Source organism: Oncorhynchus kisutch, linkage group LG29 (genome assembly GCF_002021735.2).
Source record: "Oncorhynchus kisutch isolate 150728-3 linkage group LG29, Okis_V2, whole genome shotgun sequence".
Lineage (NCBI taxonomy): Eukaryota > Metazoa > Chordata > Actinopteri > Salmoniformes > Salmonidae > Oncorhynchus > Oncorhynchus kisutch.
The window spans coordinates 46,330,183-46,351,177 of NC_034202.2; the positions used below are offsets into that span (position 1 = coordinate 46,330,183).

General features: G+C 46.4%; 1 protein-coding gene across 2 annotated transcripts; it reads right to left on the reverse strand.

The window, feature by feature from the left end:
• Positions 1–3,439: 3,439 nt before the first annotated feature.
• smpd1 (sphingomyelin phosphodiesterase 1) lies at positions 3,440–19,480 on the reverse strand. 2 transcript variants are annotated; one of them, XM_031809205.1, is made up of 10 exons: positions 18,826–19,459; positions 16,214–16,332; positions 15,766–15,967; positions 12,872–13,152; positions 12,625–12,795; positions 11,883–12,054; positions 11,737–11,760; positions 10,441–10,517; positions 5,288–5,433; positions 3,440–5,034 (listed from the first exon to the last, which is right to left on the reverse strand). In XM_031809205.1, the coding sequence occupies exons 1-10, from the start codon at positions 19,042–19,044 to the stop codon at positions 4,580–4,582; spliced, it is 1,866 nt and encodes a 621-aa protein (XP_031665065.1). In that variant the 5' UTR covers positions 19,045–19,459; the 3' UTR covers positions 3,440–4,579. The 2 variants fall into 2 exon arrangements, with proteins under 2 accessions (XP_031665065.1, XP_031665066.1); XM_031809206.1 differs by lacking the exon at positions 11,737–11,760 and having other exon boundaries at positions 3,463–5,034; positions 18,826–19,480.
• Positions 19,481–20,995: the final 1,515 nt, after the last annotated feature.

Sequence of the window (20,995 nt, forward strand, 5' to 3'; positions counted from 1 at the left end):
GAAGGAAGTAGTGTGTTGAGGGCGACGAATGATGACGTCACCACCGGGTTTAGGCAGGGTTTAACCGGGTTTAGCCAGGGTTTAGCCGGGTTTAGCCAGGGTTTAGGCAGGGTTTAGGCAGGGTTTAGCCGGGTGTAGCCAGGGTTTAGGCAGGGTTTAGCCCGGGTTTAGGCAGGGTTTAGCCCGGGTTTAGGCAGGGTTTAGCCGGGTGTAGCCACGGTTACAACCGTTGCCGGACATTACAGATAAAGCCATGAATAGAACTGACGTGATACCTGATTCTACAGGTCAGAGAGACGTGTTGTGTTAGCTGTCTGATTCTACAGGTCAGAGAGACGTGTTGTGTTAGCTGTCTGATTCTACAGGTCAGAGACGTGTTGTGTTAGCTGTCTGATTCTACAGGTCAGAGACGTGTTTTGTCTGATTCTACAGGTCAGAGAGACGTGTTGTGTCTGATTCTACAGGTCAGAGAGACGTGTTAGCTGTCTGATTCTACAGGTCAGAGACGTGTTGTGTCTGATTCTACAGGTCAGAGACGTGTTGTGTTAGCTGTCTGATTCTACAGGTCAGAGACGTGTTGTGTTAGCTGTCTGATTCTACAGGTCAGAGACGTGTTGTGTTAGCTGTCTGATTCTACAGGTCAGAGACGTGTTGTGTTAGCTGTCTGATTCTACAGGTCAGAGACCTGTTGTGTTAGCTGTCTGATTCTACAGGTCAGAGACGTGTTGTGTTAGCTGTCTGATTCTACAGGTCAGAGACGTGTTTTGTCTGATTCTACAGGTCAGAGACGTGTTTTGTCTGATTCTACAGGTCAGAGACGTGTTTTGTCTGATTCTACAGGTCAGAGACGTGTTGTGTTAGTTGTCTGATTCTACAGGTCAGAGACGTGTTGTGTTAGCTGTCTGATTCTACAGGTCAGAGACGTGTTGTGTTAGCTGTCTGATTCTACAGGACCTGTTGTGTTAGCTGTCTGATTCTACAGGTCAGAGACGTGTTGTGTTAGCTGTCTGATTCTACAGATCAGAGACGTTTTTTGTCTGATTCTACAGGTCAGAGACGTGTTTTGTCTGATTCTACAGGTCAGAGACGTGTTTTGTCTGATTCTACAGGTCAGAGACGTGTTTTGTCTGATTCTACAGGTCAGAGACGTGTTTTGTCTGATTCTACAGGTCAGAGACGTGTTTTGTCTGATTCTACAGGTCAGAGACGTGTTTTGTCTGATTCTACAGGTCAGAGACGTGTTTTGTCTGATTCTACAGGTCAGAGACGTGTTTTGTCTGATTCTACAGGTCAGAGACGTGTTGTGTCTGATTCTACAGGTCAGAGAGACGTGTTGTGTCTGATTCTACAGGTCAGAGACGTGTTGTGTCTGATTCTACAGGTCAGAGACGTGTTTTGTCTGATTCTACAGGTCAGAGACGTGTTGTGTCTGATTCTACAGGTCAGAGAGACGTGTTGTGTCTGATTCTACAGGTCAGAGAGACGTGTTTTGTCTGATTCTACAGGTCAGAGACGTGTTTTGTTAGCAGATTTCTGTCTGAACATTGTGTCCTGCTGAACGACCTCAGTGAGGTTCAGTGAGCCTGACAGTACACTTCACAAAATGGCCTCCTGTTCCCTTCGTAGTGCCACAGGGCCCTGGTCAAATGACATCCTATCCTGGGCCTCTTTTAAAGTCACATAGATCACATCATTACTCTCTTTGTTTACAAAGCCCTGCTCTACAAGCTTCTGACGTACCTGACATATGTACAGTGCCTTGCGAAAGTATTCGGCCCCCTTGAACTTTGCGACCTTTTGCCACATTTCAGGCTTCAAACATAAAGATATAAAACTGTATTTTTTTGTGAAGACTCAACAACAAGTGGGACACAATCATGAAGTGGAACGACATTTATTGGATATTTCAAACTTTTTTAACAAATCAAAAACTGAAAAATTGGGCCTGCAAAATTATTCAGCCCCTTTACTTTCAGTGCAGCAAACTCTCTCCAGAAGTTCAGTGAGGATCTCTGAATGATCCAATGTTGACCTAAATGACTAATGATGATAAATACAATCCACCTGTGTGTAATCAAGTCTCCGTATAAATGCACCTGCACTGTGATAGTCTGAGGTCGGATGGGGCCACTGTCTCCTGACCCCATCCGACTCAGCCTCCAGTATTTATGCTGCAGTAGTTTGTGTCGGGGGGCTAGGGTCAGTTTGTTATCTGGAGTACTTATCCGGTGTCCTGTGTGAATTTAAGTATACTCTCGGAGGACCTGAGCCGTAGGACCATGCCTCAGGACTACCTGACATGATGACTCCTTGCTGTCCCCAGTCCACCTGGCCGTGCTGCTGCTCCAGTTTCAACTGTTCTGCCTGCGGCTTTGGAATCCTGACCTGTTCACCGGACGTGCTACCGTAGGACCAACCATCTATGTAGAGAACACAACAGCACCTCTCTCAGTCTGTGTATCTGATGCCGTCCCCCATAGCATTGAATGCAAGGGAAGCAAGCAAGTATCTGGCCTCACATGTTAAAATAAGAGTTAAGCTGAGTGAACTCAGCTGTGGATGGTCCTGGCACTCACAAAAAAGAAAAGGAAGCCAGTTTAGATTTGGCTTCAGACTAATCGCCTCAGAAACCAAACATCATTACTGATTGAAAAAAAACTGAATTGTTTCATCTTGTTAGCTAGCTAAAAATCATCCCTTTCCTAAATTAGCCATGGATGGAGATAGGGATTTGGACTTGTGGTTTTCCTTAATTCTCCGTACTGGCCAATGATTATAAAGGCGATTCTGATCCAGCCATTAATTCATACATTGTTGTGCTCCTGGCCTGAGAGGATGGAAGGTCAATATGTAGCTAGATGTAGAAGGCTAAATGTTAACTAGCCGGCCTGGCGTATTGTTGCCCATTTAAGTTAGGCGAGCAAGCATTTTAGCCAGGTAGCCTAGGACAACATAAGCTTGTACTATATGACAGTGTCACCATGGCATTGGCTTGAGCCATTTTTTTTTTTTTACACAAATCAATACAATATTTAGCTCATGTTGAGTGGACTGAATTGTTGTGTTTTAGTTAGGGTCAGTCTAATGAAGTTGAAATGGTGCTGGAACAGTGGAGGCAGCTCCTGTTCTCTTTGCTACTTTGTTCTTTTCTGGTAGTCTGAAACATTACCTTGCTTGACCATGCTTTGTGAACTCCACAGGACAGAGGTTTCTCTCCGGTCCCGGCCTTTAGGCATACATCTCTCAGCGTCGAGACACATATGAACTTTGACTCACAAGTTCTTATTAAGGCTGAAACCTCAACCATAATAGTTGTATCAATAAAAACAAATGGTGAGCTTTGCACCCTTTCAATGATAGTCTTTTTTTAAAAATTCACATCGGTTTAGCGCCCTCCACTTCTTTCCACTCACTGGGCCAGAAAGATAAGGGCAACGAATTAAGTAAATCTCAAAATGCATCTTTATTCACAAAAATGTTCATCTTTTTAATAATTACAGACATGTTACACACAGGACAATCCACACTAGAAATTAAAGTGCTGAATGAGAGTGGAAGGTATTGGTGTAGACTCTGAAAATCACCAGTATATTCATTTCACAACATGTGCAAACAACTCACTGAAAACTCACTGAAGACAAATACAGAGCTGACAATGGTACAATAATCAAATCTGGACACCAAGGTGAGTTCTTAAAACAGACAAAACCAGAAAATTAAGATCCGAGATTCTGATCAGTCAGTTATGCACCTTCTCAGAAAAACCTTCTAAGAAAACGGCAGTGTTCCCGTGTTCAGAGAGAGACAGCATTGACCATAAATCTATTTCTCAGCTCAAAAATCAGAAAATTACCTTTTTTTTTAAAAACATTTTTAAATGGCACATAGCCAACAATGGATTGAACCCTGGCCTTAATCGCAGTAACCAGTTCATCAATGGAAACTAAGCAACTAGATTAATGTGGATGCGACAGGCAACAACTGAAGTCGAATCAATCTCATTCTGGGGAAAACTTCACACCAAGACTTGATTTCAACACCAGCCGCCGCTCTCCCCCCTCCGGTCATTCCGAAAACGCCCCGGGCTGAGCCGGTCATTCCGAAAACGCCCCGGGCTGAGCAGGCCATTCCGAAAACACCCCGGGCTGAGCAGGCCATTCCGAAAACGCCCCGGGCTGAGCAAGCAGACACCTTCAACTCTGTCGCAATGTGATGAAATCTATTAGGCTAAATGAATGCAGTAACTCTATCAATGCAACCCTTTGGAGACTTCACTATGAACACTTCAGGACTCAACTCCTCAGTGAAGAGACTCAATGTTCTGTCTTAGTAAAAACAACTTGAAAACACCATTCCCCCCCTCCCCCCTTCCCATTATTTTGACATTCACTAGCAGTAAATGTCCTCTGACAACGCAGATACTGATTGGATGGTCTGGTTCTTTTGGTTCAACCTGTGTTCCATGACATTTCACTTACCCAGAATCACATTCAATGTCTTGAACAGTTGGTGACAACATGACCGACATTCAAAGTTAATCAACCCCCCCCCCCCCCCCCCCCCCCTCCCCAATCTCTATTCAACATAGTGTCTTCCTAACAGCTGAAACCATATCTCCCCCGAACTCCAACAGGTCACACTGCTCCAGCTCGTCATATCTGCCTGAACGTAGGAAACAGACAACGGTTGTCTTACAGGCGTCTATACAGGGCTCTGACACATGGCCTTTATGTCTGAGGTACCAGAACTGCTGAAACACACGGTCGTCCTGGAGGAAGGTCCTGATCAGCCCGTCCCAGTCCGACGGGAACAGGGATGAGACGCCGTAGGCGTCGGAAGCACGGTAGAGGAGGATCCATTTGGGGTTTGGGTCAGGGTGGAAGATGGCGTGTTGTGAGGTGGTGGGGAGCAGGGAGGAGAACCCCCCTTCAGGCTGTCGGTTAGCCTCTGTAAGGTTTAAGATATACGTCTCGTGGTCCAGAACAAACCGGGAACTTCCCTTGTAGTTACCATCGACCAGGTAGACCCGGTAACCTGGCAACCGGAGACAACATTTAGAGAAGCTCTATGATTTGTTTTCAGTCTGTAGTACATGACTATACAACAGTTTGAGATCTTGTTCTCACTCGTGACAGAGTAGAAGAGACCATACATTCTGATTGAGAGGCAACAAATTCAAGTGTGGGTGAGGGGACGTTAGGGCAGGGGTCTGGCTATCGGTGGCTATAGAGTCTGACCCGGGTTGAGGTGTGTGTGTGCGCGCGCACGCATGTACGTGCGCATGTACCTGGGTTGAGGTTGACATAGGTGGTGATGGAGGGAGCGATGAAGGCCACGCCCACAGCCCTAGTCATCGTCGCCTCATCATAAAACATCTGAAACTCATCCATGTGCGTGTGGCCGAAGAACTGACCCGTAATCGTACCCTCATACCTAGACACAGACGGATACACACATTAAAACCACCCACAGCAGAACAAATCTGATCCAGAACTACAGTCAGAAAGAACTAGTTCATAAACCTCTCCCTTCAGGAAAAGACTTCACTATTTTGTTGAAGCCCTGAACTAGCTCACCGGGTTAATCTAGTCAAGGGCTTGCTGGTTAGTTGGTGTTCTCAGGAACGGGTCCCTGAGGAGAGGTGTGAGAACTGAATGTGGTCTGGAGTCCACATGACTATATAAAATAAAATTAACTGACAGATTGGTACCAGTCTGGGATATTTTTTATATATAATCTCTCTCAACACGACAGTAGATTATACAACCCTAGGCGGGAACACACTGAACAAAAATATTTTGAAAAATACATGTCCCATGTTTTGAGCCGAAATAAAGATCAGTCATACAAAACATTTACTGCACAAGTGTGTTTACATCTCCGTTAGTGTTTCTCTATTTACCAAGATAATCCACCTGACAGGTGTGGCATATCAATAAGATGATTAAACAGCATGATCGTTACACAGGTGCACCTTGTGCTGGGGACAATAAAAAGCCATTCTAAAATGTGCAGTTGTGTCACAACACCACAGATGTCTCAAGTTGAGGGAGCGTGCAATTGGCATGCCGACTGCAGGAATGTCCACCAGAGCAGTTTCCAGAATTTCGACCATAGGCCAACTTAAATCATTTTAGAGAATTTTGCAGGACATCCAACTGGCCTCACAACCATGCCAACCTAGGACCTCCACATCCAGCTTCTTCACATGTGGGATCGTCTGAGACCAGCCACCCTGACAGCTGATGAAACTGAGGAATATTTCTGTATGTAATAGAAAGTCATTTTGTGGGAGAAAAAAATCAATTCTGATTGGCCTATGCCCTCCCAGGCCCACCCATGCCCACCCATGGCGGTGCCTCTGCATGCAGTGGCTACCAAGGATAGGAGGACTGTTACATGAACACACGCAGACAGTGATGCCAACTGGTGAGGGGCCAAAATGGTGATACTTTTTGAAACACGATTCCGATTCCATTGCACTCCGAGGAGACTGCATGGCAGGCTGACTACCTGTTACGTGAGTGCAGCAAGGAGCCAAGATAAGTTGCTAGCTAGCATTAAACTTAACCACACATGGTTGATGATAGGTTAACTAGCTTGTCCTGCGTTGCAAATAATCGATGCGGTGCCTAATTTATTGAATCACAGCCTACTTCGCCAAACGGGTGATTTAACAAACGCAAAAAATAAATTGTTGCACCAAACGTACCCAACCATAAACATCAACGCCTTTCTTAAAATCAATAGACAAGTATATATTTTTTACCTGCATATTTAGTTAAAAAAATTCATGTTAGCAGGCAATATTAACTAGGGAAATTGTGTCGCTTCTCTTGCGTTCTGTGCAAGCAGAGTCGGGGTGAAGACCAAGAACGGTTCCATATTTCACTGAAAGAATAAATGTTTTGATTTCGAAATGATAGTTTCTGGATTTGACCACATTAATGACCAAAGTCTCGCATTTCTGTGTGTTTATTATATTATAATTAAGTCTGTGATTTGATAGAGCAGTCTGACTGAACGGTGGTAGGCAGCAGCAGGCTCGTCAGCATTCATTCCAACAGCACTTTCCTATGTTTGCCAGCAGCTCTTCGCAAATGCTTGAAGCACAGCGCTGTTTATGACTTCAAGCCTATCAACTCCCGAGATTAGGCTGGCAATAATCTAGTGCCTATAAGAACATCCAATAGTCAAAGGTATATGAAATACAAATGGTAGAGAGAATGTCCAATAAACAACCTAAAACTTCTTACCTGAGAATATTGAAGACTTAAAAAGGAACCACCAGCTTTCATATGTTCTGAGCAAGGAACTTAAACATTAGCTTTTAAAAAAAAAAAAATTTTTTACATGGCACATATTGCACTTTTACTTTCTCCAGTGTTTTTGCATTATTTAAACAGGTTTCATTGGAGACTAAATTGATTATGTATTATATTAAAGTTAATTCGGTATTGTTGTAATTGTCATCTTTACAAATATACATAAATAAATTCATCCGATTAATCGGTATAGTCTTTCTTTGGTCCTCCAATAAGCGGTATCGGTGTTGAAATGAGAAAAGAAAACTATACTAGTATTGCAGTTAGCCATGGCAGACTTTATAATAGAACGCTTGTGACACCACACACACATCTAAATATGCACTTGGGGGGGGGGGGGGCATCGTAAAGTAGAAACAGAATGAAACAGGCATTCTATTTTTGCTCCATTATAGTGGCCACTATAGACACAAATCAAGTGCACAAGGCTACATGTGAGCAAAAATAAAGTTCACTGAGAAAGAAATGTAATAACCCCCCCACACGTATTACTGTCAAATTCAACACAACAAGAGCAAACTCTTTGGGGCTACACTGAACATATTTACATTGTATACGTTCTGCCTGTGAACATCTGTTGTACAATGTGCCAGCAGAGCATGAGACCCGTTGAGATCTCTTTCAGGCAGGTAGTCACCTGGCATAGCCCTTTATACCACTGTATTGAAGTAGAGGGAAAGAGTGTGGTCTTTCACCTATATAGTGGCATCCAGTTTAAGACAGGCCCAACTCCAGCTACACTTAACGGTTTAACAAACATTTGCCTCATTTTCACCTAATTCTCTCATTCTGAAAATGTACCACATACTGTAGAGGGATTAGTTTGTCAACTTCACAGAATTCCAGGGTCCGGTAAGCAACTAACGCGTTATAACTTGAGGAAAGGCAAGGAGTCGTATACAGTTACCAGTTAGTAACCTAACCAATTCGTTATTGTATTAACGTTACCTTATCTGCTGTTGTAAGGTCAGCTGTCTGACTATTAGCCAGATCATTTTTCACACCATAAACTAAATGATTTGATCAGTTAAGTTGGCTAATGTTGCTCAACATTTCTCTGGATAAGTTATCTAACGGAGAAACCAATCCAGATACTTAACGATGCGAATCATACTTGTTCCACCACTTTCTCCTTCAACTCAAACTCTCCAAAAGCCGGTTGTTTTTCGGTTACAGCTCATGAAGTCCGGTCTCTCCCCGCCCAGTCTACCTCGCCCCGCCTAGTCTACCTCGCCCCGGTCTCTCCGCCCCGTCTACCTCGCCCCGTCTACCTCGCCCCGGTCTCTCCGCCCCGTCTACCTCGCCCCGGTCTCTCCGCCCCGTCTACCTCGCCCCGTCTACCTCGCCCCGTCTACCTCGCCCCGTCTACCTCGCCCCGTCTACCTCGCCCCGTCTACCTCGCCCCGTCTACCTCGCCCCGTCTACCTCGCCCCGTCTACCTCGCCCCGTCTACCTCGCCCCGTCTACCTCGCCCCGTCTACCTCGCCCCGTCTACCTCGCCCCGGTCTCTCCGCCCCGTCTACCTCGCCCCGGTCTCTCCGCCCCGTCTACCTCGCCCCGGTCTCTCCGCCCCGTCTACCTCGCCCCGGTCTCTCCGCCCCGTCTACCTCGCCCCGGTCTCTCCGCCCCGTCTACCTCGCCCCGTCTACCTCGCCCCGTCTACCTCGCCCCGTCTACCTCGCCCCGTCTACCTCGCCCCGTCTACCTCGCCCCGTCTACTCGCCCCGTCTACCTCGCCCCGGTCTCTCCGCCCCGTCTACCTCGCCCCGGTCTCTCCGCCCCGTCTACCTCGCCCCGGTCTCTCCGCCCCGTCTACCTCGCCCCGGTCTCTCCGCCCCGTCTACCTCGCCCCGGTCTCTCCGCCCCGTCTACCCCGCCCCGGTCTCTCCGCCCCGTCTACCCCGCCCCGGTCTCTCCGCCCCGTCTACCCCGCCCCGGTCTCTCCGCCCCGTCTACCCCGCCCCGGTCTCTCCGCCCCGTCTACCCCGCCCCGTCTACCTCGCCCCGCCCAGTCTACCTCGCCCCGCCCAGTCTCTCCCCGCCCCGCCCAGTCTCTCCCCGCCCCGTCCTCTCCCCGCTCTCTCCCCGCCCCGTCACCTCACCCCGGTCTCTCCCCACCCCGGTCTCTCCCCGCCCCGTCACCTCACCCCGGTCTCTCCCCGCCCCGTCACCTCACCCCGGTCTCTCCCCGCCATTACCTCACCCCGGTCTCTCCCCGCCATTACCTCACCCCGGTCTCTCCCCGCCATTACCTCACCCCGGTCTCTCCCCGCCCCGTCTCTCCCACCCCAGTCTCTCCCACCCCAGTCTCTCCCACCCCAGTCTCTCCCACCCCAGTCTCTCCCACCCCAGTCTCTCCCACCCCAGTCTCTCCCACCCCAGTCTCTCCCACCCCAGTCTCTCCCACCCCAGTCTCTCCCACCCCAGTCTCTCCCACCCCAGTCTCTCCCACCCCAGTCTCTCCCACCCCAGTCTCTCCCACCCCAGTCTCTCCACCCAGTCTCTCCACCCCAGTCTCTCCCACCCCAGTCTCTCCCACCCCAGTCTCTCCCACCCCAGTCTCTCCCACCCCAGTCTCTCCCACCCCAGTCTCTCCCACCCCAGTCTCTCCCACCCCAGTCTCTCCCACCCCAGTCTCTCCCACCCCAGTCTCTCCCACCCCAGTCTCTCCCACCCCAGTCTCTCCCACCCCAGTCTCTCCACCCCAGTCTCTCCCACCCCAGTCTCTCCCACCATTACCTCACCCCAGTCTCTCCCACCATTACCTCACCCCAGTCTCTCCCACCATTACCTCACCCCAGTCTCTCCTACCGTTACCTCACCCCGGTCTCTCCTACCGTTACCTCAGTTACCGTTCAGGGAGACGCGCTGCTGTAACGGACAAGTCTCTTCTCTCTTCAGTCCGGCGCTGCGTTCTGTTGTCATGTGAACAACTGGCTGAGCCTTGGAAACAGCCGGGATTGGTCCAAACGCACATCAATCATTCACTGACAGCCAATAGTGATTCAAAGACCCCCCCCCCCCCAACGTCCCATCGGGATCTACACGAATCACTTAGGTCCCTTATAGTGGATTCAAAATGGCGAATTTCGCATCCCTGACCATCTCTTCCTACCGGTTGATGATGTGGTAGTAGTTCCAACTCCAGCTGCTCAAACAGAGACCAGGGGGGATGTGACCGATGATGTGGACCTGAGACAGAGACAAGGGGGAGGGGGACAGTGAGACAGCCATGAGAGAGAGAAAGATACAATGGTTACAGGTTAGTTACACCCCTCTTCTCATCCCTCACTCCCCAAATCCTCCTCCAGTCTGTTGCCTGCAGTATATTGACCAGACAGTGGAGCGGGTTATCACTCTCTCATCACTCACTCTTCACTGGCCTGTAGTATATTGACCAGACAGTGGAGCGGGTTATCACTCTCTCCTCACTCACTCTTCACTGGCATGTAGTATGTGGATCAGACAGTGGAGTGGGTTATCACTCTTCACTGGTCTGTAGTAGATTGACCAGACAGTAGAGTAGGTTATCACTCTCTCCTCATCCTCTCCCCCTTCTCCTCACTGGCCTGTAGTATATTGACCAGACAGTGGAGTAGGTTATCACGCTCTCCTCATCCTCTCTCCCTTCTCCTCACTGGCCTGTAGTATATTGACCAGACAGTGGAGTAGGTTATCACTCTCCTCACCCTCTCTCCCTTCTCGTCACTGGCCTGTAGTATGTGGATCAGACAGTGGAGTAGGTTATCACTCTCTCCTCATCCTCTCTCCCTTCTCCTCACTGGCCTGTAGTATATTGACCAGACAGTGGAGTAGGTTATCACTCTCCTCACCCTCTCTCCCTTCTCGTCACTGGCCTGTAGTATGTGGATCAGACAGTGGAGTAGGTTATCACTCTCTCCTCATCCTCTCTCCCTTCTCCTCACTGGCCTGTAGTATATTGACCAGACAGTGGAGTAGGTTATCACTCTCCTCACCCACTCTCCCTTCTCGTCACTGGCCTGTAGTATGTGGATCAGACAGTGGAGTAGGTTATCACTCTCTCCTCACCCACTCTCCCTTCTCGTCACTGGCCTGTAGTATGTGGATCAGACAGTGGAGTAGGTTATCACTCTCTCCTCATCCTCTCTCCCTTCTCCTCACTGGCCTGTAGTATATTGACCAGACAGTGGAGTAGGTTATCACTCTCCTCACCCTCTCTCCCTTCTCGTCACTGGCCTGTAGTATGTGGATCAGACAGTGGAGTAGGTTATCACTCTCTCCTCATCCTCTCTCCCTTCTCCTCACTGGCCTGTAGTATATTGACCAGACAGTGGAGTAGGTTATCACTCTCCTCACCCACTCTCCCTTCTCGTCACTGGCCTGTAGTATGTGGATCAGACAGTGGAGTAGGTTATCACTCTCTCCTCACCCACTCTCCCTTCTCGTCACTGGCCTGTAGTATGTGGATCAGACAGTGGAGTAGGTTATCACTCTCTCCTCACCCTCTCTCCCTTCTCTTCACTGGCCTGTAGTATGTGGATCAGACAGTGGAGTAGGTTATCACTCTCTCCTCACCCTCTCTCCCTTCTCTTCACTGGCCTGTAGTATGTGGATCAGCCATTGGAGCTGGTTAGCAGGGTCAGTAGAGTTGACCATCAGCCAGTAATTTTCCCTGGCACAGAAGTTCATGTTCAGAGACACCACTCGAAGACCTGGCTGGACCTCTACTGTGTAGAACCCACCATGCCTGGAGAGAGGAAAATTCATTTTAGAATAAGGCTGTAACAAAATGTAGAAGAGTAGGGGTCTGAACACTATGTATGCGTTCAGCTGATCCAGGGATTGTGAGATCTGGCATACGTCTGCAATGCAGTCGGGGAGGGGGAAGGAGATACCTAGTCAGTTGTACAACTATATGCATTCAACTGAAATGTGTCTTCCACAGTTTTCCCCGCATATCAGCTAACCTCATCATAGGCTACAACAACCTGATACCTGGATAGGTGTTTAACTACATCAATCTAGTGCCCAAATGCAGTCATTGACATAGCACACAACCATTGGTTGACGCATGCAACGACTGAGCAGGGGAATACAACCACTACCTCAGAACTACCTCACCACTACAGATGACTGTCTGGATCCTACCAACCAACCTGGGATCAGTTTCCGATCAGTCTCCGACAAATCTGGGATCAGTTTCCGATCAGTCTCCGACAAATCTGGGATCAGTTTGATGTTTTTGTGTAGTTAAATAAAATTCTAAATGAAGAACTATGGTGAACTAGAAGATTCTCTAGTTAAATCATTATCAGACCTAAGAGTCTTCAGGGCCTGTTCTGGTAACCATGGCGCCCACTCCTCGGCCATGGTGTCATAGAGCCAGCGTGACGACCGGTTGCCATGGACGAACGGCGGGGGGAAACTGTTGACCGGGGTGCTCTCATGGTTACCGATCGCCGGGTACACCTTCAAGTTACCTAGGTGTCTACAGAGAGTAAAATAAGGTGGTCAGCTACCATTCAACTTGTGTGCACACACACACACACACACAGATTGTGTACCTTTGTATCAGTCTGGTGATTACGGTGAGTTCAGACAGTTGCTGCTTCCTGGTTTGAGACCAGATGTTATGAGCAGGTATGTCTCCTGTCCAGTAGACCCAGTCCCACGGTCCAGTTCGCGCTGCGTTCTCCAACATGTTCTCCACAGTTCTCAGGGGCAGGTCACATTTACTGTAGGAGCCCCAGAACCCAGCAGCTCTCTGATTCCAGCTGGGAGATCCAGACTCATTACGACAGCACAGCGGGTCCTTACAGTCAGCAGAGCTGCCCACTGCATATTCCTGTTCACAAATAACACCAGGATGGACATTACAGTTGTATTTTAATGCTACTCTTCCTGGGGTCCATATAAAACAAGACATGATAGAACAGGAATAATGTCTGGCCACAATGAATGACGCGTGAAGCGATTTTGCGTTAGCTGAAGGTGAAGCTAAATGTATTTCTGTAATGAGTGGTCAAAAAGGCCATGTCTATCAGAGAGGTCTACCATCACAAACAATGGAGAAAATGCATCCCATAACATTTTACCATGGAAACAGCTGTTCTATCATTCAGCCTACAGTAGCAGCCAAAGAGTGGTGTTCAATGTAGACCTACATTCCAGGAGACGTTTTGGGGGGTAACAAAATGATGGGTGAGACAACCTGTTAATCCTCTTGTCCTTTAGACAAGGTGATTGATTATGTGTTTGATGCAAGAAACCACTTTACAAAATAAAAAATGAATTATTCCCCATACCATTATTACATAGAATCAGACAAATGCTACTTTCTGCCTATTGGCTACTTCGCTTATTCAAGCCCCTCTTAAAATACAACACTGCCCCTTTAAGACTTAAAAGCTATTTACCCAACTTGCTTTTTCAAAGATGTCTAGACATGTACATGTTTCGTGCTCTTGTAGGAAGTAATCCCTCCCCTATTGCCGACTACTAATGATCTTTAACTGGGCTAATAACTCACTAACTAGCCAATAATATGAACAAATGTACAGATGGCTTCATGCAGCTCTCGCTTTGATCTCAAAACAAGCGCATCTACTCAGGACCGCTCATGTTGTAAACACAGTCCAGTTCAAAGTGAATGGCACAGATCTATATATGGCAAAGGAATATTTGCATATAGGCCTAATTCAGCTCTGTGGAGTACGTGCTGAGTCATGAGTGTCAACGCAATGTTCTGCCTACAAAATCTCTTGCAGACTTCGTTGTTTCGGTATGTTGCATTGGAAGTGGCTCATTTTACGTTAGATCACAATTGTAGGAAAAACTCTAGAACAGTGATCACTAACCTTCGAGTCAAGATCAGAGTCAAAATGCAAACCGAGATCTACTGCTCAGATATTTAAAAATATATATATAAATATATATATTTTTGAATAAAGCCTATGCAACATTAACCAATTAAAAACAGTTGTGGATCAATGAGGTTTGTACAGTAAGCTAGAGGCCCAATATATTATCACTGCATACAGGCAATGCTGCCAATGCATTGTTGTTCAGGCCATTTCAAAATAAATTCATTCAAATATATATTTTTAAATCTTTCAGCATTGAGGTAGACTACATGATCACACCAGTAAAAGATCTGTTGATGTATTACTTATGAGGCTCAGCTGAGTGAGCAGACATTTAAATAGCTGTTTATTTTTATTTAACTGGGCTGATGGTGCCTGCATCTGAGGGTCCGTCACTGCGGAGGGGGAGCAGGCGCAGACTGAGGGTCCGTCACTGCGGAGGGGGAGCAGGCGCAGACTGAGGGTCCGTCACTGCGGAGGGGGAGCAGGCGCAGACTGAGGGTCCGTCACTGCGGAGGGGGAGCAGGAACGCTTGTCAACTGACATGAATCCAGAGGGCTCGTACAGTTCATCTCTAAACCGGTAGGCGGAACGCTTGAGGGCTCGTACAGTTCATCTCTAAACCGGTAGGCGGAAGGCTTGTCAACAACTGACATGAATCCAGAGGGCTCGTATAGTTCATCTCTAAACCAGTAGGCGGAACGCTTGAGGGCTCGTACAGTTCATCTCTAAACCGGTAGGTGGAAAGGCCTGTCAACAACTGACATGAATCCTTTTACAAAAGCTTCCAGTGGGGAATCTGGATTCTACTCATACACAAACCAACAGATATGTTAAAACAACAGAGTCCTGAGAAAACATTTGGTATGATCTCTTTAGGCTCAAACCATTGGCCTCGTCAATGCCACAATTATGGTCACTACAGCCAATGGGAACGGATATTTCTTTGGAGCAAAGGCTCTGGTAAATTAGTGAAGATATAATCAATACAAGCGATGTCACAAATCCAAACCTAATTGATAATCAATCTAGCTAGTTGAGTGATAAACCTGGGTTATATTACAAGCGTTAGAAGTTATCTTCATTCGGACACCTAGTTTACTAACCAGTCAATGTTCAGGTCACCCAGAAAAAAAAAGACCTCTTTATCATCATACATTATCAAGCACTGCACACATTATCCAAATACTGACTGTTAACACTTGGTGACCTTCAGCATCAGCCGAAAATAAAGATACATACATAGATATATATATAATGTAAGGCAGGTGAACTTGTAACCACAACACTTAACATGAGCTTCACAGAAATGCAGCTATGAAACATTGAGCGCCACCTCCGCCATTGGCATTCCTGTCTTTTCTGCACATGTTGTATCATTGTATAGCTACTGCTTTATCAAAAGGAATGATCAAGGTGAGGAGGCACACCCAGAGGCACACCCAGAGGCACACCCAGAGGCACACCCAGAGGCACACCCAGACAAAACTGGTCAACATATTAATGAATTAGATGAGCTAGTTCAGGATTACAACTACAGTGAAACGTCTTCCGAGGAGAAGTCTGAAAAACTGCCCTACCACATTTTGACTAACCTGATCCCAGTGTATGTCTGTGAGGAAGAGGACCCTGCTCTGTGGTGCTCCAGGCTTGGGGGGTGAGGGCGGGGTGACTGGGGGTTTGGGGATCCGGGGTAGGGTTACGTTCCAGGGGGCATAGATATCGAAGCGTCCGCATGACCTCCCAACCAGCAGAGCACAGGCCTCCGACGGCCACAACAGAGACTGTTGCAAGGCCCTGAAACACAGGAGGAAGGACAACCATTACTTACACCTGCCCGTCTCCATGGAAACAAAGGCATGTGGTCCAGGTACAGCAAGCACATCACCTCTTTAAATAAATGCGGAGGACAGCATCTCTTCAGAGGCTAGGTGTATTCACTCACTGTCCCACCATGCACTGCAGCAAACTTATAGAACACCAGGAAAAATTTATTAATTTTAAAAAAAGATATCAGATAATCAGGACCAATCCCAAGCCTACCTGATGAAGTCATCTCTGAACAGCTCTGTGATTTGACGACAGACCCGCTCTTCAGCCAGATGGAGACGGATACAGGCCTCACCCACAGCCCGCGCAACACGTTCCTCATTAACGTCACTCTACATGGGACAGGAAGTAGTGAGGAGAGAGGTTAGACTGATACAGGCCTCACCCACAGCCCGCGCAACACGTTCCTCATTAACGTCACTCTACATGGGACAGGAAGTAGTGAGGAGAGAGGTTAGACTGATACAGGCCTCTCCCACAGTCCACTCATCATCACGTCACTGAGGAGAGAACCACCAATTTCCTCAGAGACGAGATATAAATTAAGATTAAGGTTAGAATAAAAATATATAATCATCAAAATCCTGATGGAAGGAGTCCAGATTCTCTGCTTCTTCACTCCTGATTTTGTGAATCTACTAACCAGGTTCTCAACCCTATTGGTTGACAGACGAGAGAAAGACATTTCATTGGCTCCTTTCTGGTTCATCCACAGCAAGTGAACTAAACAGACCAGACCCAGCTGGTACCTGGTTCCTCTACAGTCAATGAACTAAACAGACCAGACCCAGCTGGTACCTGGTTCCTCTACAGTCAATGAACTAAACAGACCAGACCCAGCTGGTACCTGGTTCCTCTACAGTCAATGAACTAAACAGACCAGACCCAGCTGGTACCTGGTTCCTCTACAGTCAATGAACTAAACAGACCAGACCCAGCTGGTACCTGGTTCCTCTACAGTCAATGAACTAAACAGACCAGACCCAGCTGGTACCTGGTTCCTCTACAGTCAATTAACTAATCAGACCAGACCCAGCTGGTACCTGGTTCATATTATACAGTCAATGAACTAAACAGACCAGACCCAGTTGGTACCTGGTTCCTATTACACAGTTAATGAACTAAACAGACCAGACCCAGCTGGTACCTCTACAGTCATTGAACTAATCAGACTAGACCCCGCTGCCATCTCATTGGTGTCTAAGCAGACCGGAAACGTTACCCTATCACAACCCTTCTTGGTTGTTATGGGGATGAAGCACGAAGTTGAGATCTGACTATCTGCAGCGTCAACCAAAGGCACACCGTTAGCCTCAGTGACGTTCACTCACCACCAGGCCAAACCACAGAGACGTCTTCTCGTCAGGCCTCTAATCTGTGTTACTTTCAGTTGTCTTCAGACAACACATCGCCTTATACCCTAGTTTTACAAAAAAATATATATTTTTAAAAAGTGTTATCTTGGTTGCTCGTCATTTCAGCTACCTTAGTTGGTTGACAGACAGATGAACAGGCCTGAAGTGCTTGCTACTAGGATGAAGTAACATGGAACATCCAACCCTGTCTGTTTAACCTCATCTAGCCCCTGTATCAGTTGTGTTGCTCAACAACCAACCCTGTTTAACCTCATCTAGCCCCCGTATCAGTTGTGTTGCTCAACAACCAACCCTGTTTAACCTCATCTAGCCCCTGTATCAGTTGTGTTGCTCAACAACCAACCCTGTTTAACCTCATCTAGCCCCCTGTATCAGTTGTGTTGCTCAACAACCAACCCTGTTTAACCTCATCTAGCCCCCTGTATCAGTTGTGTTGCTCAACCACCAACCCTGTTTAACCTCATCTAGCCCCCATATCAGTTGTGTTGCTCAACCACCAACCCATTTATTCTGTCCTATCAAGCAAAAAGGCAGTAACTGCTCAGAGTGGAACTGAGAAAAAGGGCTTTTAATTTACCTTTGGTTTCACAGTAACTTTATCCAGTTACTGGCTAACATGAACCCCATTGTCTCCTAAACACAATACGAGGCAGGATACTTGTCCACATGATTAAGCATGTATTTAATGTAGCAAAAAAATAACATTGCTCATTTGGTCAAAAATGTGTTAGTTACTGTCTTTTTGCTTGGTAGGCCAATATTGCTTGCCCACTGGCATTGCCAGTTTGATAAAGCTCTGCCAACTCACGGTCACATAGATAAACCGTTTTAGTTCACAGAACCGGGTCAAGGCTAGGTGCTGCACTAAGTCACATGACCAGCTGCACTAAGTCACATGACCAGCTGCACTAAGTCACATGACCAGCTGCACTAAGTCACATGACCAGCTGCACTAAGTCACATAATCAGCTGCACTAAGTCACATGACCCTTGTGACTTCTGGAACGTGTCTCATCTTCCTTGGCTTCCAACTGCTTTGTTTGAACTCAGTGAAAAGTTCAGTTCTGCAGATGTTGTTCCTTCCCTTTTAGATCAGGGACCAACAGCAGATGGGTGCAGTTCATGTAGAACAGAGAAACACTGGTCTGGAACTCGCAGGGAAAGCGTTGGACATCCCCATCCTACAGGTTTTAGGTTCTCCCTCCCTGCCCCACGTGCTAGTACCGACATGCAGTCGTTCTCCCTGCCCTACATGCACCAATCGCTCCAGGAGTTTACAGTGTACTAATCGTGTTAGCGCAGGTTATTAGTTCAAGAGCCCTAAGATTGCATTGAGAGAATAGGGTGCAAGGGCCATATAGGGAATAGGTTGCCATAGGGCTCTGGTCTAAAGTAGTGTACTTATATATATATATATATATATATAGATAGAATAGGGTTCCATCTTACCAGCAGAGCGACATCCAGGATGGTGAAGAGGACTTTGCACACCGGACAGGTCAGGTTCCGCCAGTTGAACCCGACCCGGAGACGCCCGACCTCTTCCAGAAACGTTATGCCCGGTTTCCCCTCGTCCTGCACGGGGAACGAGGTCCCCAACGGTACCGAGCACAACACCAGAACACAACACAGCAACCCCACGGCGCAGGGGATAGGTGCGAAGCGCATTGTTCTGCTCAACAGCGAAGTCAGCTCGCCGAAAGGGATTCAAAACAATGTTTCAGTCCAATAGTTGAAAAATAAGTTACACAAATAAACCATCCAAATAGCTTTTTTCTAAAACCTCTAGTTGCTTAGTTAACTAGTCAGCTATCACGCAATAACCAAGTTTGCATTCGCAGCTGTTGTGTTCTGTTTGGTTGCGACACCGATGTAATAAAAAAACCAGGAAGCGCTGTGATGACAGCTTTGTTTCCCTCTTTATAAAAGTCTACAGCGCTGCAATAAATATAATCGATAAGTGACAAACTCGAGTGCTGCTGAATCGAGAGCGCAACCTTCGGGTCTAACACCCTAAAACTGCTGAACAACAAACAAACACAGACGAATGGCCTGATGACTGCCTTGTTTTATGAGCCAGTACAGAGATCAGCTGACTGATCACATGACAGAACCGGTTTACAGTGTGATATAAACGCGTTCTCTGGTTCAGATTGGAGCCATTCAATTGGTTAATTACTACTGATCAGTCATTGCATCGTTATGTTCGTCGGTGGATTTTTAACGTCAACATTACATACCTTAAATAAATCAAAAGTAATGAGGATTAAAACCCAATAATGCCTGAAGGCTTCTTTCCTTTATGATCCAAGGGGTTATATTTAATGATACGTGTTATATTTAATGATACGTGTTATATTTAATGATATGTGTTATAATTAATGATATGTGTTATATTTAATGATACGTGTTATATGTTATGTGTGTTATATGGGAATGGTTAGTAAAGGTCTACTTTTCCATCAATAAGAAAACTATAACTTTTTTTTTCTTCAAACCTGATCAATTTAGCATTTCCAACATGCAGCATGTACTATTTAATCTAATCTCCTCGTCAGAAACACAGACATTGAGGGTCTACAGGCTACAGATAAGCATGATGCAACAACGGCCATTTTGTTCTTTTACTTTTGTTTGTCCTAGGTTGTGTTCCAAATGGAACCCTATTCTGTATATATAGTGCACTAGGGAATTAGGGTGCCCTTTGGGATGCATATTATTTTATACATTTATTTTATTTCACCTTTATTTAACCGGGTAGGCCACTTGAGAACAAGTTCTCATTTACAACTGCGACCTGGCCAAGATAAAGCTAAAGGAGGTCGACACAAACAACAACACAAAGTTACACATGGAATAAACAAACATACAGTCAATAACACAACAGAAAAGTCTATATACAGTGTGTGCAAATGAGGTAAGATTAGGGATGTAAGGCAATAAATAGGCCAAAATGGCGAAATAATTACAATTTAGCAGCTAAACACTGGAGTGATAGATGTGCAGAAGATGAATGTGCAGGTAGAGATACTGGGGTGGCAAAGGAGCAAAAAATAACAATAACAATAATGAGATGAGGTAGTTGGATGGGATATCATTAGTTGGATGGGATGTCATTAGTTGGATGGGATATCATTAGTTGGATGGGATATCATTAGTTGGATGGGATATCATTAGTTGGATGGGATATCATTAGTTGGATGGGATATCATTAGTTGGATGGGATATCATTAGTTGGATGGGATGTCATTAGTTGGATGGGATATCATTAGTTGGATGGGATATCATTAGTTGGATGGGATATCATTAGTTGGATGGGATATCATTAGTTGGATGGGATATCATTAGTTGGATGGGATATCATTAGTTGGATGGGATATCATTAGTTGGATGGGATGTCATTAGTTGGATGGGATATCATTAGTTGGATGGGATATCATTAGTTGGATGGGATATCATTAGTTGGATGGGATATCATTAGTTGGATGGGATGTCATTAGTTGGATGGGATATCATTAGTTGGATGGGATATCACTAACCCACTGATCTGTACCACTAACCCACTGATCTGTATCACTAACCCACTGATCTGTATCACTAACCCACTGATCTGTATCAC